General features: G+C 38.3%; 5 protein-coding genes across 5 annotated transcripts; all 5 read right to left on the bottom strand.

Annotated features, from left to right (window-relative positions):
• Window positions 1–1,061: 1,061 nt before the first annotated feature.
• Window positions 1,062–1,994, bottom strand: LOC119026143 (olfactory receptor 142-like). Its single transcript, XM_037110305.1, has one exon. The coding sequence runs from the start codon at window positions 1,989–1,991 to the stop codon at window positions 1,062–1,064; it is 930 nt and encodes a 309-aa protein (XP_036966200.1). The 5' UTR covers window positions 1,992–1,994.
• A 3,703-nt stretch (window positions 1,995–5,697) lies between these two features.
• Window positions 5,698–7,091, bottom strand: LOC119026150 (olfactory receptor 142-like). Its single transcript, XM_037110310.1, has one exon. The coding sequence runs from the start codon at window positions 6,628–6,630 to the stop codon at window positions 5,698–5,700; it is 933 nt and encodes a 310-aa protein (XP_036966205.1). The 5' UTR covers window positions 6,631–7,091.
• A 2,661-nt stretch (window positions 7,092–9,752) lies between these two features.
• LOC119025991 (olfactory receptor 142-like) lies at window positions 9,753–10,685 on the bottom strand. Its single transcript, XM_037110044.1, has one exon. It carries the CDS (start codon window positions 10,683–10,685, stop codon window positions 9,753–9,755), a length of 933 nt encoding a protein of 310 aa, XP_036965939.1.
• Window positions 10,686–13,163: 2,478 nt separating this feature from the next.
• LOC119026046 (olfactory receptor 142-like) lies at window positions 13,164–14,093 on the bottom strand. Its single transcript, XM_037110134.1, has one exon. The coding sequence runs from the start codon at window positions 14,091–14,093 to the stop codon at window positions 13,164–13,166; it is 930 nt and encodes a 309-aa protein (XP_036966029.1).
• Window positions 14,094–18,470: 4,377 nt separating this feature from the next.
• On the bottom strand, window positions 18,471–19,403 carry LOC119026081 (olfactory receptor 1019-like). Its single transcript, XM_037110184.1, has one exon. It carries the CDS (start codon window positions 19,401–19,403, stop codon window positions 18,471–18,473), a length of 933 nt encoding a protein of 310 aa, XP_036966079.1.

Below are 19,403 nucleotides of genomic sequence, written 5' to 3'. Positions count from 1 at the left end.
ATTTGCTGCCTCGGAGGGCAAACTTATATCCGCCTCAACTGCTATCTTAATCAGAGGTGTCAATGTGCCGGCCATTGCGTGAGATGGGCGGTGAGAGGTGTCGATGACGTGTACTGTTATGCAAGCCACAGCCCGTGAGTTTTAAAACCAGGAAACAGCTGATCACAGCAGTCAGTCCATCACTTCATCTGCGGACATCAAGATGAGCAACTGGACAGCCGCTGAGATCCAGGAGATGCACGCACCTCCTCGGTCTCTGTAGCTGTTTGGTTGTGTCCGCTTGTTGTGTAGCGGCAATGTAAGTGGGGTGCAATGTAAACCTCTTACTTTGAAGACAAATTCTTTGTCACTGTTCACTGCCCAACTTCGTGCTTCACATCACATTGCATGTTTACTCCTACCTCAGTGGTGGCTTTTGGAAAAGGAGGAATATTACGCCTCCATTTTAGAAAAACACCTTGAAGCAACTGTGCCACCTTTTCTATCCAAAAAGGGCTCCTGACACACAGACAAACAGAGATATCTTGCTTTTATAGTTGAGTTGATCAGTTGTTGATCTGTGTTATTATGAAGACTTGGAAATATAGAAGCAGGATGGTTTGCTGACACATTACTGCACACAGTACAGGATGATAAATGACTTTTTAATGATGTAAAATTAAGTTTTTTGCATGAATTACCTAAGATGTGCACACACACGTTCAACAACAGGAATCACTAAACAACTGAGTCGACCATTGGATAAATGTAAATAATGTGGATATTCAAAATTAATCTAATAGAGCGCACAACACCTTATCCTCATCATTTTAAGAGTATCTCCAAACAGGACTGGTAAATATGATTCAACACCCTAAATCTAAAAAAAAAAAAAACCTTTCAGCAACAGGACATTCTTCAAGGATTAAAAGGCTCACTTTTGCTAAACGTGCAAACACTCTAAATGATATGACATGTAACTCTAACAGCCAGAGCAAACACTAAAAAACACTAAACACTAAAAATTCAAGGAAGAACATCAGACATAGATCTGTTAGTTTTGTTAATACTGTGTAACTCATTTAATTTTTTAAAGTAAGAGCAACAATAATTCTGTTACGAATTTTGGACAATTTGAAACCGTAAATTAATGGATTTAATAAGGTTGGTATGATAAGAAATTCCATGGAAACAAAGTTTTTAAAGGTTTGAGGGAAATCTTTTGGATTGAACCACATAAACATTAATTCAAAAAGTATTGTTACAAGAAAGATAAATAAGGACGTTAGATGTGGCACACATGTTTGCATGAACTTTGCCCTGTTTTCAATGGAACTTGCACATTTTTTGATGAGACACATGTAGGATAGAACTATGAAAAATCCATGAAAAAAATAAATAATAACCGTGATGTATACAAGTATGCTGTTTATAGCAGTTTCAGCTGGGAAGCAAGCAAGTTTCACAATCATCCAATTCACACAAAAAAATTTGTCGATATATGGGCTGCATAACTTCAGTCTAGATGTTAGGAAAATAGTTATGGCCATTATGTAAAAAGGTGCTAGCCAAGCATAACAGACTAACATAATGAGTCTTTGCTTTGACATGACAGAGTGGTATTCCAGTGGTCGACATATAGCCACATATCTGTCATATGCCATGACTGAAAGAATAGTAAGTTCGCTGCACACGAACGAGCCACCTACTTGAGCCTGAACAAGACATCCAGAATAAGAGATGACATGAACAGGAGAAAGCAGATCCCAGAGAAGCTTGGGGTAGAAACCTGTTGTCCCATAAAGTGCATTTATGCAAAAAGCACATATTAATATGTACATTGGTTCATGCAGGTTTTTATCCATGATGATGGTCACAATGACAGAAATATTTACCAGAAAAATCAAACAGTAACACAGTAAAGTGAGAAAGAAGAGAGTAAATCTGTGGTTATTTGTTTCATTTAAACCTGAAAGGAAAAATATTCTTATTCGAGAGACATTATCCATCATTACGTTAGAAAACGTGTTCCTGTGAAGAGTAACTCTGTCACTTACAGTGTCTGCTCTCTCTGCTCACTTTTTAATATCTTGTCTGACTAAATCGACACACGCTTAGAAATCAAACCAACCAATCAGTTATCTTATTTTCAGGATGTTGCAATCTACTGTAAACACAGTGCTTGAAATTAACAACATAGAACTTTCTGGCATTTGAAAAGCATGAATTCTCCAACAACTCTGAAATGTATACTTTCCATCACTTGGAAAAGGATTTCTTTGGCACACTGTAGGCTATTTATGTTATAAAGCCAAGGACATTCTGCTCTTATCAACTAAAATTGTATGCTGTTTGCTTGCAGTTTGCTTGAATAGATACAAATGAATACATGCATACAAGACCCTTTCAATGTTTCATATGAGTCGACAACAGAAACTCCACTTGAGAGAATGTTTTCAACCAACTAAGGTTAACAAACTGGCTACCTACTAATGTAATCAGTTGCTAGTTAAAAATGAGCAACTGCTGCAAGGGAAATTCTCCTTGTTGAGGTAGAGAGTTACTGATTCTCCGAAGATATTTAGTATCATTGTGATGAAGCAGATCTCTTTAATACATGCAGCATGGAGTGAAGATACTGAGTGTTGTCTGCAGTCTTCCAAATGTTTCCGATTTGAATAAAACAGAGTAGGGGTTACATGATTTTACAATAGTTGTTCATTTCTTCCCAAAAGAATGACCCCCTGATGTTTGTGTTGATCATGCCTTTCCCAGGACAGTGACCCTTTCATGTTTATTGAACTATAAATGTCATCCTGTTTACCGCTCCTCATGTGTCTTTCTGACCTTTACACCTCTCACATGGTGATATGTTCTCTACCATACACTGATTACTCAATTGCTCATGTTTTTTTTCTGTCCAAAGTTTAACACCCATTGTCTTCGGTAGTACAACAGATTCTGTAAATCTGTCACAATTATCATTGGAAACTCCTTGCATACATGCTTAGCTAACAGTCAATCCCAGAGCAAAGAACTGGATGTTTGTAGCCATGGTTTCACGTCCAGAGTATCTTATGTAACTCGAATGCAGGTTTACCAATCAGAATTGTTAATAATATTTGAAACAATGCTTAATTACACACATAGACGAATAAACAACTTTATCAGTCCTGCTCGCTAAGTTGCCGATTTCTTAATAGTTGAAAACTGTGTCAAGATGACTTTTTGTTTTAGATGACTTCTCTGTTGGAAGAAAAGTTCTTGATAGAGAAAATGTAAAAATGCAATTGCTACATACATGATATCATGCTAAAAGACTGATGCCATAAAGCGTCATGTTCTCTGCAAAAAGTCAGCATCCTTCTCAGTTGATGATCAATGTAATTATGAAGACTTGGAAGTAAATGAGTAGGATGGTTTATGGTGATGGTTAAGATTTACCGTGGTTTCGTTTTCGGGCAAGCTAATTTTCAATGGAGTGCAGGAGCACTCTTACGCTAGCATCAAAATCGCTATTTATAAAACACTAAGAAGGCTCAACAGAACATGAAACTTTGCTCATAATATCACCTGGGTCTCTACACATGAACACGAACATTGAGAACATTGTTTGTGTGCACAGAGTTTACTAAAAAGAGAGTTTTTGGACAACTGACGTTAGCAGTAGCATCTCTGGCGTGCCACCGTCATGGCAGGCAAAAAGTGTTAATCCCTGAGTGCGACAAAACAGGCAGGTAACAGGTATTGTCTGCCATGATGGCGGCGCACCGGAGATACTGCTGCTAACAAGAGTGGGGAACAATAAAGTTTAACAATCGTCCAATTCACACACAAAGATCTGGTGATATATGGGCTTCATAACTTTAAAGGGATAGTTTGGGTTTTTTGAAGTGGGGTCATATAAAGTACACATCTATAGTCAATCTGTTCCCTACCATAATCACCGATCAGCGCAGCCTCAGTTTGGAGAAGTAGAGAGCCGCTCCAGCCCAGACACTCAGCTTTGTACTGCAGTGAACGGGGTCCAGAGAAAAAGCAAAATTTAACCACCTAAAACAAGGCTCACCTAAAAAATCTATAACAGCTCAAATGTACTTTGTTAAGGGAAAATTCACACCGCGTTACGTCACTGTCAGACCGCCCTTTCTTTTAACACTGCATTTTCTCAATCGTAGAACCTCCGTATCCCTACGAATTAGCGCAACTGCGTAGGGATACGGAGGCTCTAATATTATATTTTTCTGTATTAGAGGATCTAAAATAGAAAAATGCATGGAGCATCCTGTGCTCAGAAAGATGGAGCCGCTCTGTATGAGTCAACTGGAGAAAATGTTGTTAACCTAGAGTTATTGTTGGATCACTACCTAGCTGCTAAAAAAAGAAAATTAATTACTGATTGAAAATAAGCACATGAGAATTACTCATGTAGTATTGAATCTTTGCTGTCCAAAGTTTAACACCCATTTAATTAAAAAGTACAATAAAATCTGCTATCTGCAACAAGTCATCAGAACTGGATGTGAATTGATGATCAGTGGTGTGAAGGGACGATCCTGTTTGTATTCATTTCTGAATTTGCTCTGGGACTGACTGTTAGCTCAGCATGTATGCTGTCAGTTTTCACGGTGATAAGTGAGACAGACTACAGACAAACCAGCCGGAATTTGTTGTAGCTTGTTCGCTAAGTAGCCCATTTCTTAATAGACTGTGTCTGTTTACAGGACTTCTCTATTTAAATAAATAAATAAATGACTGATGGAAACAATGTCTGGAAAGTCCATTTGCTACATACATGACATCATGCTAAAAGACTGAGGCTATGAGGCCTCATATCCTTTGAAAAATAGTCAGCATGTTCATCAGTTGATGATCCATGTAATTATGAAGACTTGGATATAAAGGAGCAGGATGGTTTTTGTATTGCATTTTATATACATGTTGACACATTACTGCATGCAGTACAGCATGATTAATGACACTTTAATGATGTAATATTAAAGTTTTTGCATGAACTACCTGAGATGTGCACACACACATTCAACAACAGGAATCACGAAACAACTGAGTCGACCATCGGCTAAATGTGAATAATGCGGATATTCAAAATTAAGCTAAAAAAGAGCACAACACCTAATCCTCATCATTTTAAGAGTGTCTCTAAATAAGACTGATAAATATGATTCAACACACCAAATCTAAAAAAATAAACCTTTCAGCTAGAGGACATTCTTCAAGGATTAACAAGCTCACTTTTGCTGAATGTGCAAACACTCTAAATGAGTTGATATGTAACTCTAACAGCCAGAGCAAACAGCTGGTTATACAGTAAAATTCAAGGAAGAACATTAGACATAGAACTGTCAGTTTTGTTAATACTGTATAGGAGACAGAAGACATCTAATTTTTTAAAGTAAGTACAAAAATAATTCTGTTATGAATTTTGGACAATTTGAAACAGTAAATTAATGGATTTGATAAGGCTGGTATGATAAGAGATTCTATTGAAACAAAGTTTTTAAAGGTTTGAGGGAAATCTTTTGGATTGAACCACATAATCATTAATTCAGAAAGTTTGAAACTTTCAGCTAAAAAGACATCCTTCAAAGATTAACAAGCTCAACTCTACTAAATGTGCAAACACTCTTGAGGATGTTACATGTAAGAACATCAGAAATAGGACTGTGAGTTTCTTTAATACTGGATAAAAGGCAAAAATCATTTATTTTTTAAAGTAAGGACAACCAGAATTCTGTTTCGAATTTTGGTCAACTTGAAACCATACATTAATGGATTCATTAAGGGAGGTATGACAAGAATTTCTATTTCAACAAAGTTTTTAAAGGCTGAAGGGAGATCTTTTGACCCAAATCGCATAATAATTACATTAAAAAGCACAGTTGCAAGAAAAACAAATAAAGAGGTTAAATGTGGCACACATGTTTGCATGAACTTTGACCTGTTTTCAATCGAACTTGCACATGTTTTAATGAGATACATGTAGGATAGAACTATGAAAAATCCATGAAAAAAAAAAATGATAGCTGTGATATATACAACTATGCTGTTTATAGCAGTTTCAGCTGGGAAACAAGCAAGTTTAACAATCATCCAGTTCATACAAAAAAATTTGTCGATATATGGGCTGCATAACTTCAGTCTAGATGTTAGGAAAATAATTATGCCTATTATGCAAAAAGGTGCTATCCAAGAGTAACACACTAACATAATGAGTCTTTGCTTTGACATGACAGAGTGGTACTCCAGTGGTCGACATATAGCCACATATCTGTCATACGCCATGACTGAAAGAATAGTAAGTTCACTGCACACGAACGAGCCACCTACTTGAGCCTGAACAAGACATCCAGAATAAGAGATGACATGAACAGGAGAAAGCAGATCCCAAAGAAGCTTGGGGTAGAAACCAGATGTCCCATAAAGTGAATTCATGCAAAAAGTACATATTAATATGTACATTGGTTCATGCAGGTTTTTATCCATGATGATGGTCACAATAACAGTAATATTTACAAGCAAAATCACACAGTAACACATTAAAGTGAGATCGAAGAGAATAAATCTGTGGTTATTTGTTTCATTTAAACCTGAAAGAAAAAATATTCTTATTTGAGAAACATTATCAATCATGGTTAGAAAACGTGTTCCTGTGAAGAGTAACTCTGTCCCTAACAGTGTCTGCTCTCTCTGCTCACTTATTACTATCTTGTCTGACTACATCGACACACGCTTAGAAATCAAACCAACCAATCAGTTATCTTATTTTCAGGATGTTGCAATCTACTGTAAACACAGTGCATGAAAATAACAATATAGAACTTTATGGCATTTGGAAAGGATGAATTCTCAAACAACTCTGATATGTATTATTTTCTTTGAAAAGGATTTCTTTGGCAGACTGTAGGCTATTTATTCTATAAAGGCAAGGGCGTTCTGCTCTCATCCACTAAAATTATATGCAGTTTGCTTGCAGTCTGCTTGAATGGATATAAATGAATACATGCGTACCAGACCCTTGCAATGTTTCATATGAGTCAACAACAGAGACTCAACTAGAAACAATGTTTTCAACCAACTAAATGCCGTTTCACACCAAGTGTGAATTCCCGTGTGGATTATTCACATGGAAATGTATAAACAATGATTTCATGGATTATAATGGGAGCTTGCACACCAGGGCAGAACTTTCATGTGGCAAAAAAAAATAAAAAATCCAGAACCACTTTGTCATCTGCGGAATTCTGTTTGCGAAAGTACATGCTTGACCAATGAAATCATTTGCTTTGTAGATGGAAAGTGACTTCATACAAAGTAAATGATTTATCTTATAAAATGAGTGAAAGTTTAATCATTCTGGTGTCCCAGCTAGAGCTGAGATCAGGCCCTAAAAATCAAGCCCAGCCCAACCTGAGCCCATGCACGCTGTGTCTAAGCCCGGCCCGACACATTAACTGCAATTATGAGCCCGAACTTGACATTTTTTTAATACGTGGGCTGTTAAAAATGATGTTCTAAACTACAGTTCTGTGTTTTTTGAACTACAGAGATGTGTTTAGAATTATCTTAATGAATAATGCAACAAGTGCTGCATTCAGTGCACTCAACAAAGCCGACATATGTTGTCACTGCCCACGACTTGTTTAAAGTGGTTGCATACCTCCAATTTTCCTCCAGTCTTGCTCAAAATTAATTCTTCTGTTTATATTTTTTTCTTTACATCTTCAAGCGCCATGTTGCACTTAAGCTACACAATCAGTGATGCCGGTAACACGTTACTCTAATCTGACACGTTAATATTTCCAAACCAGTGACCAGATTAATGTTACTTATTCAAGTCACTGTGCGTTACAATTATTTTTGTCAGTTTCCTTAGTAAAAATATATATTTTTGCTTTCCTCTGGCATCTTGGGGAGTGATCTCACGTGTGCGACAATCATGTTTTCAGCATGAGGAAATCTCATGTGTCACACCACGCAGCAACACAAACGTAAACAACAATGGAGGGAGGGGAGAGATGTGTTTTCTAGCTGGAAATGCATTCATTATTTTGAATTATTAAAACACACACACACACACACACACACATACACACAAAAATGCTTGATCAAGGGCCCAGACAATTGCTATTGTTATTAGCCGGGTCTATGGGTGCTGAAGAGCGTGAGCACTCCTGTCAGATAATGAACCGTGGCTTTTTTTCGTTTGGTGCGAAATTAGAACACAAGCATGTGAACATTTCGCACCAGACTCAGCGTGCATACTTTACATGTGGAACATTCCGCAAATCTGTGCCGCATTTTCGTATCGCACCGGTGTGAAATGGCTTTAAGAGTTAATGTTGGCTAGCTGGCTAGCTACTAATATTATCAGTTGCTAGTTAAAAATGAGCAACTGCTGTAAGGGAAATTTTCCTTGTTTAGGTAGAGAGTTGCTAATTCTCCAAAGAAATTTAGACTCATGGTGATGAATCAGATCTCTTTAATACATGAAGCGTGGAGAGAAGACCTTGAGTGTTCTCTGCAGTCTTCCAAATGTTTCCGACTTTAATAGAACAGAAAAGGGGTTACATAGTTTTACTACAGTTGTTAATAATTCTTCCCAAAAGACTGACCCCCTGATGTTTGTGTTGATCATGCCTTTCCCAGGACAGTGACCCTTTCATGTTTTATTGAACTATAAATGTCATCCTGTTTACCGCTCCTCATGTGTCTTTCTGACCCTTACACCTCTCACATCGTGACACGTTCTGTACCGTACATTGATTACTGAATTTAACACCCATTGTCTTCAAGAGTACAACAGATTCTGACTATAAGTCTGTCACAATTATCAGTGGAAACTCCTTGCATACATGCTTAGCTAACAGTCAATCCCAGAGCAAAGAACTGGATGTTTGTAGCCATGGTTTCACGTCCAGAGTCTATGTCTTATGTAACTCGAATACAGGTTTACCAATCAGAATTGTTAATAATATTTGAAACAATGCTTAATTACACACAGAGATATATAAACAACTTTATCAGGTTTTATTGTAGCTTGCTCACTAAGTAGCCCATTTCTTAATAGTTGAAAACTGTGTCAAGATGACTTTTTGTTTTAAATGACTTCTCTGTTGGAAGAAAAGTTCTTGATGGAGAAAATGTCTTGAAAATGCATTTGCTATATATATATATATATATATATATATATATATAATATCATATGAAAAACTGTGGTTATAAAGTTTCACGTACATTGGAAAAAGTAAGCATCCTTCTCAATTGATGATCTATATAATTACGACGACTAAGAAATGAAGGAGCAGGATGATTTCTGTATTGCAGTTTATAAATACATGTAGACACGTCACTGCACACAGTACACCATAATCAATGACTATTCAATAATGACATATTAAACTTTTTGCATGAATTGCGTGAGATGTGCACACACACATTCAATAAAAAGAATTAACCCTATCCAACAGAGGTGACCACTGGCTAAATGTGAATAATGTGGACATTCAAAATGTAGCTAATTTATCATAACTTTAAGAGCGTCTCCGAATAAGATAGCAATACATATGAGTCAACACCCTGAATCTAAAAAACGTCTATTCCCAAAAATGAATGCTAATTTCAGCTAAAAAGACATTCTTCAAAGATTAACAAGCTCAACTATGCTAAATGTGCAAACACTCTTGAGGATGTTAGATGTAAGAACATCAGAAATAGGATTGTGAGTTTCTTTAATACTGGATAAAAGGCAAAAATCATTTATTTTTCAAAGTAAGGATAACCAGAATTCTGTTTCGAATTTTGGTCAACTTGAAACCATACATTAATGGATTTATTAAGGGAGGTATGACAAGAATTTCTATTTCAACAAAGTTTTTAAAGGCTGGAGAGAGATCTTTTGAACCAAATCGCATAATAATTACATTAAAAAGGAGAGTTACAAGAAAAACAACTAAGGACGTTAAATGTGGCACACATGTTTGCATGAACTTTGCCCTGTTTTCAATAGAATTTGCACACGTTTTAATGAGGTACATGTAAGATAGAACTATGAATATACCATGAAAAAAATAAATCACTATTGTAATGTATGCAACCATGTTGTGAACAGCAGTTTCAGATGGAAAACAAGCAAGTCTAACAATCACCCAATTCACACAAAAAAATCTGGTGATATATGGGCTGCATAACTTTAATCTAGATGTTAGAAACATATTTGTGGCAATGATGAAAAAAGGTGTTAGCCAAGAGTAACACACTAACATAATGAGTCTTTGTTTTGTCATGACAGAGTGGTACTCCAGAGGTCGACATATAGCCACATATCTGTCATATGCCATGACTGAAAGAATGGATAGATCAGCGCAGACAAATGACTTAATTACTTGAGCCTGAACAAAACATCCAGAATAAGAGATGACATGAACAGGAGAAAGCAGATCCCAGAGAAACTTGGGGTAGAAACCTGTTGTCCCATAAAGTCCATTCATGCAAAAAGTACATAGGAAAATATACATTGGTTCATGCAGGTTTTTATCCATGATGATGATCACAATAACAAAAGTATTTGCTATCAAAATCACACAGTAACACAGTAAAGTGAGAAAGAAGAGAATAAATCTGTGCTTATTTGTCTCATTTAAACCTGAAAGGAAGAACATTGTTATTTGAGACACATTATCCATCATGGTTAGAAAACGTGTTGTTCCTGTGAAGGGTAACCCTGTCACTAACAGTGTCTGTGCTCTCTGCTCACTTTTTACTGTCTTGTCTGACTACATCGACACACACTTACAAATCAAACCAACCAATCAGTCCTCTTATTTTCAGGGTGATGCAAGCTACTGTAAACATAGTGCATGAAATATGTTCAAGGTGATGCAATCTACTGTAAATGCAGCACATAGAAATAACAATATAGAAAATTATGGCACATGGAGAGCAGAATTTTTTTTTTTTAACTACCGTTAAATGTATCTTTCTCATCACATAGAAAATTATTTCTTTGCACACTGTTGGCTATTTATGCTAATAAGGCTTTGACAATAAACTAGCTCCTCGCTCTGGTTTCACAAAGACGTTTGAGAACGGCCTGTCTAAATGTAACTTTTATTAATCTAATACACGTGTCCTATCATGTCCACAGAAATTTTAATTTTAAGAGGAATGACAGAAACATGCCAGCATTAGCATATTATAGGCTATTAAATAGTAAACACAGAAACACACTAGGACCAACAGGATGCTAAGAAACATGGAGGAATATATGCAGTAGGAAGGCAGGAAATGGACAGACAAGCTATGACGTCTACAAAATGACTTTTATATTGGGTAAATATTGAACCCGTTTTTAATATCATAAAGTGTTCTAAGTCTTTGAAGAAAAATTATTTTCTGGGGCAGACACATTAGTTTTTAGCTACCTCTAAATGAAGTTGCTCAAGGACATATAGATATGGTACACACTCGATTGAAACAAATCCATTGATTGAGCTAATTAAAGATGCAAGCAGCCATGAATGTACCGTCAATGAAGTCGTGTGCTGCACTCTCATTACTGAACACAGAATGTTTAGCACTGCTCTGATATTCTGTGTGTTGTGAACACTGCATGAATGAGCTCCACGTCTATAGAACACCCATTAATTATAATGTATGTTCCTGTACAACTGTAGTGCTCCACACTTTCATGTGTCATTCCACAAGTTTCATGTAAATTAAACAATGATCATCACACTTCAACAATGACTATGACTTATACTCAACATGTAGATGCCCCTGCGTCAGGACTACGCCATGTAATTTAATGATTGCTCACTATCTTCACTTTAAAGCATCATCAAGGTTTCAAGGGTTTGCTGGCCTCTTTAATTACATTATACATTTTTCAACACATAACCGAGATTGTATAACAAAACAACAGTTGTGCATTTCATATAACATAAGACAAAAAAGTTCTTGATGGAGAAAATGTCTTGAAAATGCAATTGCTACATACATGATGTCATATTAAACTGACTGAGGTCAAAAAGCTACATGTCTCTCGCAAGAAGTCAGCATCCTCGTCAGGTGATGAGCCATGTGACCATAAAGACTTGGAACTAAAAGAGCAGAATTGAATTTGTATGATGAGCATGATAAATGACAATTCAAGATCAGACAGTTCTGTTTGGATGTTTATCTAAAAGAAAAGTATACTTGGGTAAGCAACACAGATGTTATGGTTATCATGAGATTGATATTGTTTGAATTTACCAACTGTATATTTCAATTTCAGCAGTACTAGTGAAAAGTTGTGAGGGCTAACACTGTCTATATGACAAAGGCCCTGAATAAAGTGTAAAACTGACCTTTCCTTCAATAGCAAGTTTGTCCAAAGGCTAACCATACGACTTTTTAATTTCAAAGCTGATCCTAATTTCTTTTTATTTTTTTGACCTCCCTAGTCCTTCAACACATTCTCCTTTTTCAAACAGTCTTATTTCTTTTCTTAAGCTCTGGGTCTTAGTTCCACAGGTTCAGTGGTCGTGTGTTGTTTTAAGGGGAGCTGTTCTCATGAGTTTTTTTTTATCTTCGCACAATATTCCTTTTCCTTCTCAGTGTTAAAGCTCCAACATGGAGGATTTATGGGGCTCTATTGGCAGAACTTCAATATTTTTCTCATGACTATGTTTTCACTCGTGTGTAATCACTTATAGTTGGGTGCCATCTGCAGTCTAAACACCAGATGCCACTAAATCATTCACACTGGATCTTGAACTTATCACATGCAGGTCATCAACAAATGTGCTACAGAAGGAGTAAGATATACATTTCAAATTTTATTGAATCCATTTTATATCTTAATACAAGAAAGCAAACACTTACTTGACCTTGTACATTTTCGTGAACATTAATGTGAACATGCAAATTAAGAGCACAACAACACGTTATCATCATCACTTAAAAAGTGACACACATATGAGCACAAATTTGAGTAAAAAAATTAAATCTTTAGGTTAACTAGATGTTGTTCAAGTATTACTGAGCTCACAATTGCTAAATGTGCAAAACCACCTGAGGATATTATATGTAACCTCAGTACAGCAGCCTGGATAAGCAGTGCGTTTAATAGAAGAACATAAGATATATGACTTGAAGTTTCCTTAAAATATATGGGACAAAAGTCATTTAGTTTTCAAAGCAAGAACAACCAGAATTCTGTTTCTAATTTTGGTCAATTTGAAACCATAAATAAGAGGATTCATTAAGGGAGGTATGACAAGATATTCTATAGAAACAAAGTTTTTAAAGGTTTGAGGTAAATCTTCTGAATCGATTCGCATAATCAACACATTGAAAAGTCCTGTCAAAAGAAAAGTGAGTAAGGAGATTAAATGTGGCACACATGTTTGCATGAACTTTGCTCTGTTTTCTATAGAATTTACACATGTTTTAACAAGATAAATGTAGGATAGAACTATGAAAACACCATGAAATGTATAAATGATCACTATTATGTTAGCAACTATGCTATTAACCGCTGTTTCTGCTGGGAAACAAGCAAGTCTAACAATCATCCAATTCACACAACAGATTCTGACAATATATGGGCTGCATAACTTTAATCTAGATGTTGTAAAAATATTTAAAGCATTAATGCAAAAAGGTGTTATCCAAGAGAAACACGCTAAGATAATGAGCTTTTGCTTTGACATGACAGAGTGGTACTCCAGTGGTCGACATATAGCCACATATCTGTCATATGACATGACAGCAAGAATAGACAGATCAGCGCAGGCAAATGAGTATATTACTTGGGCCTGAATAAGGCATCCAGAATAAGAGATGACCTGAACAGGAGAAAGCAGATCCCAGAGAAACTTGGGGTAGAAACCTGCTGTCCCATAAAGTGCATTCATGCAAAAAGTACATAGTAAAATATACATTGGTTCATGCAGGTTTTTATCCATGATGATGGTCACAATGACAGAAATATTTACCAGCAAAATCACACAGTAACACATTAAAGTGAGAAAGAAGAGAGTAAATCTATGGTTATTTGTTTCATTGAAACCTGAAAGAAAAAACGTTCTTATTTGAGAAATATTATCCATCGTGGTTCGAAAACGTGTTCTTCCTGTGAAGAGTAACTCTGTCACTAACAGTGTCTGCTCTCTCTCCTCACGTATTACTATCTTGTCTGACTATATCGACACACAAGCTGGGAGTCCAAACCAGCCAATCAATCCTCTCATTTTCAGGGTGATGCAGTCTACTGTAACTGCAGCACGTGAAAATAACAATATAGACTTTCATGGCAACTAGAGAGCAGCATTCTTGAAGAAAAATCAAATGTATAATTTTCACAACTTAGAAAATGATTTCTTCAGCACAGTGTGTCAATAAAGTAGCTACTTGCTTCAGTTTCAGAAATAATGCTTTAGAGTGGCCAGTTGTGTGGTCACTCTTAGTTTTTGCTTTTATTAGTCCAAATAATGCTTGCCTCCTATTGCAAGGTTTCATATGACTTGATAACAAAAACTCAACTGTCTATTATGTTGAACCTTGAGCGCGGTATTGTTCCGTTTCAGTTGATTCTCTCGGTTCAACACATATAGTATGGGATATCATGCCCCCCACGTGGCCTAACTGAAGACACCTCTATTCATGCCTTTACCGCAGATGACCTTTGGTGACATATGTGAGGACCCGCCTGCACATATATACGTGCACCGCCACAGTCTTCTTTCAGTTCTTACGCTCTTCACCTCGTAAGAACGCCTTTACCGAGTCAGGCTAACTAGCTGCTGCGAGTTAGCTTGGTCTTGTTGTGGCTACTGCTGGCTTGAAATTAGCTTAACTGCTGCTGTTGGTGTTAGCTGCTGGCTACCCTCAAAGTGCTAATTTCGTCTGCTTACTCCCGTTTTCGTGTCTTGATATGAGCGCTCAGCCTAAGCAAGCCAAGGTTAAGTCTTCTCCAGAACTCAGCCCTGGAAAGGCCATTGAATGGCACGACCCCCTCCTCTCCGAGTCGAGGGACTTGGCTTCGGTCGAGCTGGGCAGACCACATGGACTGTGCTGACGGGCTAGCTCGGAGGGCACTAGCCAGCTGCTACCCAGGCTAGCCTCTTACCATGAGGGTGATGACGTGCTGGACATCGGCCTGGATGGAGTATGAACAGGACCCGCTGTCGTCAGGTCAGTATGCTGCTGCGCCTGTTGACCAGGTCGACACATCCTTCCTTTCACTGTACCACCGTGCAGATAAGAAACTGGAAGTGGACTGGGCCTCTCTTCCACCGGCTCAGAAGCTGTCGCGGTTCTCCGGGTTTTTCCTTCCTCCCAAACCAATGACTGTCAGGAACAGCCTGCCCATGATCCCTGATTTTGTTGCGGAGCTCACCTCAACGTGGAACAAACCACTGACCCGCACTGTGGTGGCAGGCTGCGGCTTATTACTCGCTCCCTGAACATTCACCAAATGTGTCAAGGCTGCGTAGGCTCCGTTCCAGGAGAAAGGCATTGTCGCACATCCAAATGCTGGACTTTTCAGTAAATCTACACAAAAGTTCACTGACCCCGAGTCAGTCAGCTTGGCTTCATTTCCAGCCGAGCATGTATGTCAGAGCACTGGGTGGCTGTGTTTCACTGCTGCCTTGCTCAATTTCAGTTGGGATGCAAACTGCGTTTCCAGACAATTTTACAGCTGACAGACCTTCTCTCCAGGGGGAGGTCCTCTTGTGAGGGAGTGGAGATTGCACCCACTGATGGTGGCTCAGATATGGGACCACTTTGGCAGGGTGGAAGTGGATCTTTTTGCCTCCAGAGCAAATACCCACTGCTCCATGTTCTTTTCCATAACAGACCGCAACGTCCCCCTGGGAATGGATGTGCTAGCGCACACATGGCCCAACACACCGCTGTATGCATTTCCCCTGGTGGAAATGATTTTGTCTGTTCTGGAGGGGGTGCGCTAGCAGGGCCTCTCCCTGAACCCCGTGGATCCTCACTGGCCAGCAAAGTTGTGGTACTCCGAGATAATCAGTCTGCTGGCAGCAATGCCTTGGCAGCTCCCTCTTCACAGGGACCTCCTCTCCAAGGCAGGAGGAGAGGTGATTCACCCATGCTCAGAGCTGTAGTGACTACATGCCTACCTGTTGAGAGGTCCAATTTGATAGCTCAGGGTCTGCCCCCAAATGTGGTGGCAATGATCCTGATCGCAAGGTTGGTCTTGATGGAGTGACGCCAGGCACTCACCCTCTTGCTATGTGCTTCCTGAAGGGAGTCCGCAGGCTGAGGCCTGTGTTTAAAGCCAGCGTTCCCTCGTGGGATTTAGCATTGGTGCTTGAGGCTCTCCCCATTTGAGCCTATTGAGTCTGCAGATATGAAATTTCTTTCACACAAGACTGCACTACTACTTGTTTTGACTTCTGCAAAGTGAGTGGGCAACCTTCATGCTTTGTCTGTGCAACCCCCTTGTACCAAGTTCACTCTGGATGGATCTAAGGCTACATCTCCGAATGCAGCATATTTGCCTAAGATTATCCCCACAGTCTATAGCTCTATGACTTTTGAGCTCTTGAGCTACTGCCCCCCTCCATTTGCATCTGAAGAGCAGAGGAGGTTACATTCCTTGTGCCCTGTGCATGTACTACGCACTTACATAGACCGCACCCAGGGTGTGCGTTTATGCAACCAGTTGTTTGTATGTTTTGCTAATCCAGCTAAGGGCAAGGCGCTGTCCAAGCAGCGGCTTTCCCATTGGATTGTGGAGGCTATCTCCATAGCATACAGCAGCAAGGGTCTTGTTTAAAGCTGTTTCTGTGAGTTTCTGCAGCCAGTTGGTCATCACCGCGCACTTTTGTTCGGTTTTATCGTTTGGACATGACAGCCCCTTCAGTGGCTCACTCTGTCCTTTCTGCTGGGTCTACGATGCACTAGAGCACATGTGTCAAACTGATCCAGTAAAGGGCCATGTGGCTGCAGGTTTTCATTCCAACCAAGCAAGAACACACCTGATTTGGATCAGCCAACCAATCAGCCAACCAAGCAAGAACACACCTGATTTGGATCAGGTGTGTTCTTGCTTGGTTGGCTGAGAACACACCTGATCCAAATCAGGTGTGCTTGCTTGGTTGGAATGAAAACCTGCAGCCACATGGCCCTTTACTGGATCAGTTTGACACCACTGCACTAGAGTGTTGGAGGGGGGAAAACGAGAGGAGAGTTAATTTTCAAAATAAAACAGGAAGTTCACAAGACGAAAACCAAGACAAGACAAACCTCACCGCTGTGTGACAGTGAGGAAGTGAAAATAAAACCAACGGTGAGATGACACGTTGAGATATGCTCCGCACAGCTATAGTTTTACATGGACAACCCGTTCAATAAGCGTTACTATTGCAAGTGTTTGTAGATGAACGACAAGTGACTCTCACAGAGACATTGTACAGCAGTGTAGTTGTGTTAAGTTCAGTTAATTCGGAGAACTCAGACTGAGCCACCAATGTCCGGCAGGAAGCTAGCAGTTAGTGCTAGCTTTTTTGTCACAGATTTAGTACAAGCGTGGCCTGCTCGGATACACTGGATATACCTCGTCTGGACTGCTAAGTTAAGTATACTCAGACCAAGGGACTGAGGTATACAGCAGACAGCAGAGGATTCTGGTTGCCAGACATCTCGGATGAGCTAGAGGACTCTTTCCTTTTTGTGGCTCGGCGTGCTGTCGGCAAGGGTTGAAGCCATTGAAGCAAGTGTTTTCTCAAAGCATTGGAGCAGTGGACATTGTGTTCCTGACTTCTAGATCCCAAGCTTCACAAGCCTGCAACGCTTGATTTGGTAACTCATTGGGTACCCATAGTATTATTTAAGTTAGAAAAAAAATTTTGTGCTAAGTAAATAGTGAAATATATATCATTTGCATTTGAATGGTTTATTTGTATTTGAGGCTTGATGCTTTCAAGCTGTTATTCAAAGGTGAGTTAGGGACAATAATTCAGAATCTTGCTATAAAGTAACTAAGCAAAACTCAAAAGACAAAATAAACACACACTGTTAGAGATAACATTTTAAAGATTTCAGGATGGTTATCCCTGTTAATTGCCAAAACATCAAAGGAGTGCTACGTCTAGATTTTGAATGAATAAGTTCACCATTCACTAAATATGAATAATGTGCATATTCAAAATTAAGCTAATAAAGAGCACAACATCTAACTGTCAATATTTTACAAGAGTCTCCAAATAAGACTAATACATGTGATTCCACTCTCTAAATTGAAACATATTCAATCCCCAAATATCAATGCAAATTTCAGACATTCTTCAAGGTTTAACAAGCTCAACTTTGCTGAATGTGCAAACACTCATATTATAGTATTATAGGATATTATAGTCACTCCAACAGCCACAGCAAACAGGGGGTTAAATAGTGCACATCTAAGGAAGAACATCAGACATAAGACTGTAAGTTTCCTTAATACAACACAGAAGTTATTTAGTTTTTAAGGTAATGACAACCAGAATTCTGTTTCGAATTTTGGTCAATTTGAAACCATAAATTAATGGATTTATTAAGGGAGGTATGACAAGAATTTCTACTGCAACAAAGTTTTTAAAGGCTTGAGGTAAATCTTTTGAACCATATCTAATGATCATTACATCAGAAAGTATAGTTACAAGAAAAATGAATAAGGAGATCAAATGTGGCACACATGTTTGCATGAACTTTGCCCTGTTTTCAATAGAATTTGCACATGTTTTAATGAGGTATACGTAAGATAGAACTATGAGTATGCCATGAAATAAGTAAAAGATTATTGTTATGTATGTAAGTATGTTGTTAACTGCTGTTTCTGCTGGGAAACAGGCAAGTTTTGCAATCGTCCAATTCATACAATATAATCTGGAGATATATGGGCTGCATAACTTGAATCTAGATGTTAGAGACACATTCATACCCACCATGCAAAAGGGTGTCATCCAAGAGAAACAGACTATAGCAGAGAGTTTTTTCTTTGACATTACACAGTGGTACTCCAGTGGTCGACATATAGCCACATATCTGTCATACGCCATGACTGAAAGAATAGACAGATCACTGAAGACAAATGAGATGATTACTTGAGCCTGAACAAAACATCCAGAATAAGAGATGACCTGAACAGGAGAAAGCAGATCCCAGAGAAACTTGGGGTAGAAACCTGTTGTTCCATAAAGTGAATTCATGCAAAAAGTACAAAGGAAAATATACATTGGTTCATGCAGTTTTTTATCCAAGATGATGGTCACAATAACAGAAATATTTACCAGCAAAATCACACAGTAACACAGTAAAATGAGAAAGAAGAGAATAAATCTGTGCTTATTTGTTTCATTTAAACCTGAAAGAAAAAACATTGTTATTTGAGAAACATTATCCATCAT

This window comes from Acanthopagrus latus, chromosome 9, assembly GCF_904848185.1.
Source record: "Acanthopagrus latus isolate v.2019 chromosome 9, fAcaLat1.1, whole genome shotgun sequence".
In the NCBI taxonomy this organism is placed as follows: domain Eukaryota; kingdom Metazoa; phylum Chordata; class Actinopteri; order Spariformes; family Sparidae; genus Acanthopagrus; species Acanthopagrus latus.
Note: the sequence above shows the minus strand (reverse complement) of the source record. Positions and strands in the feature narration are given on the sequence as shown.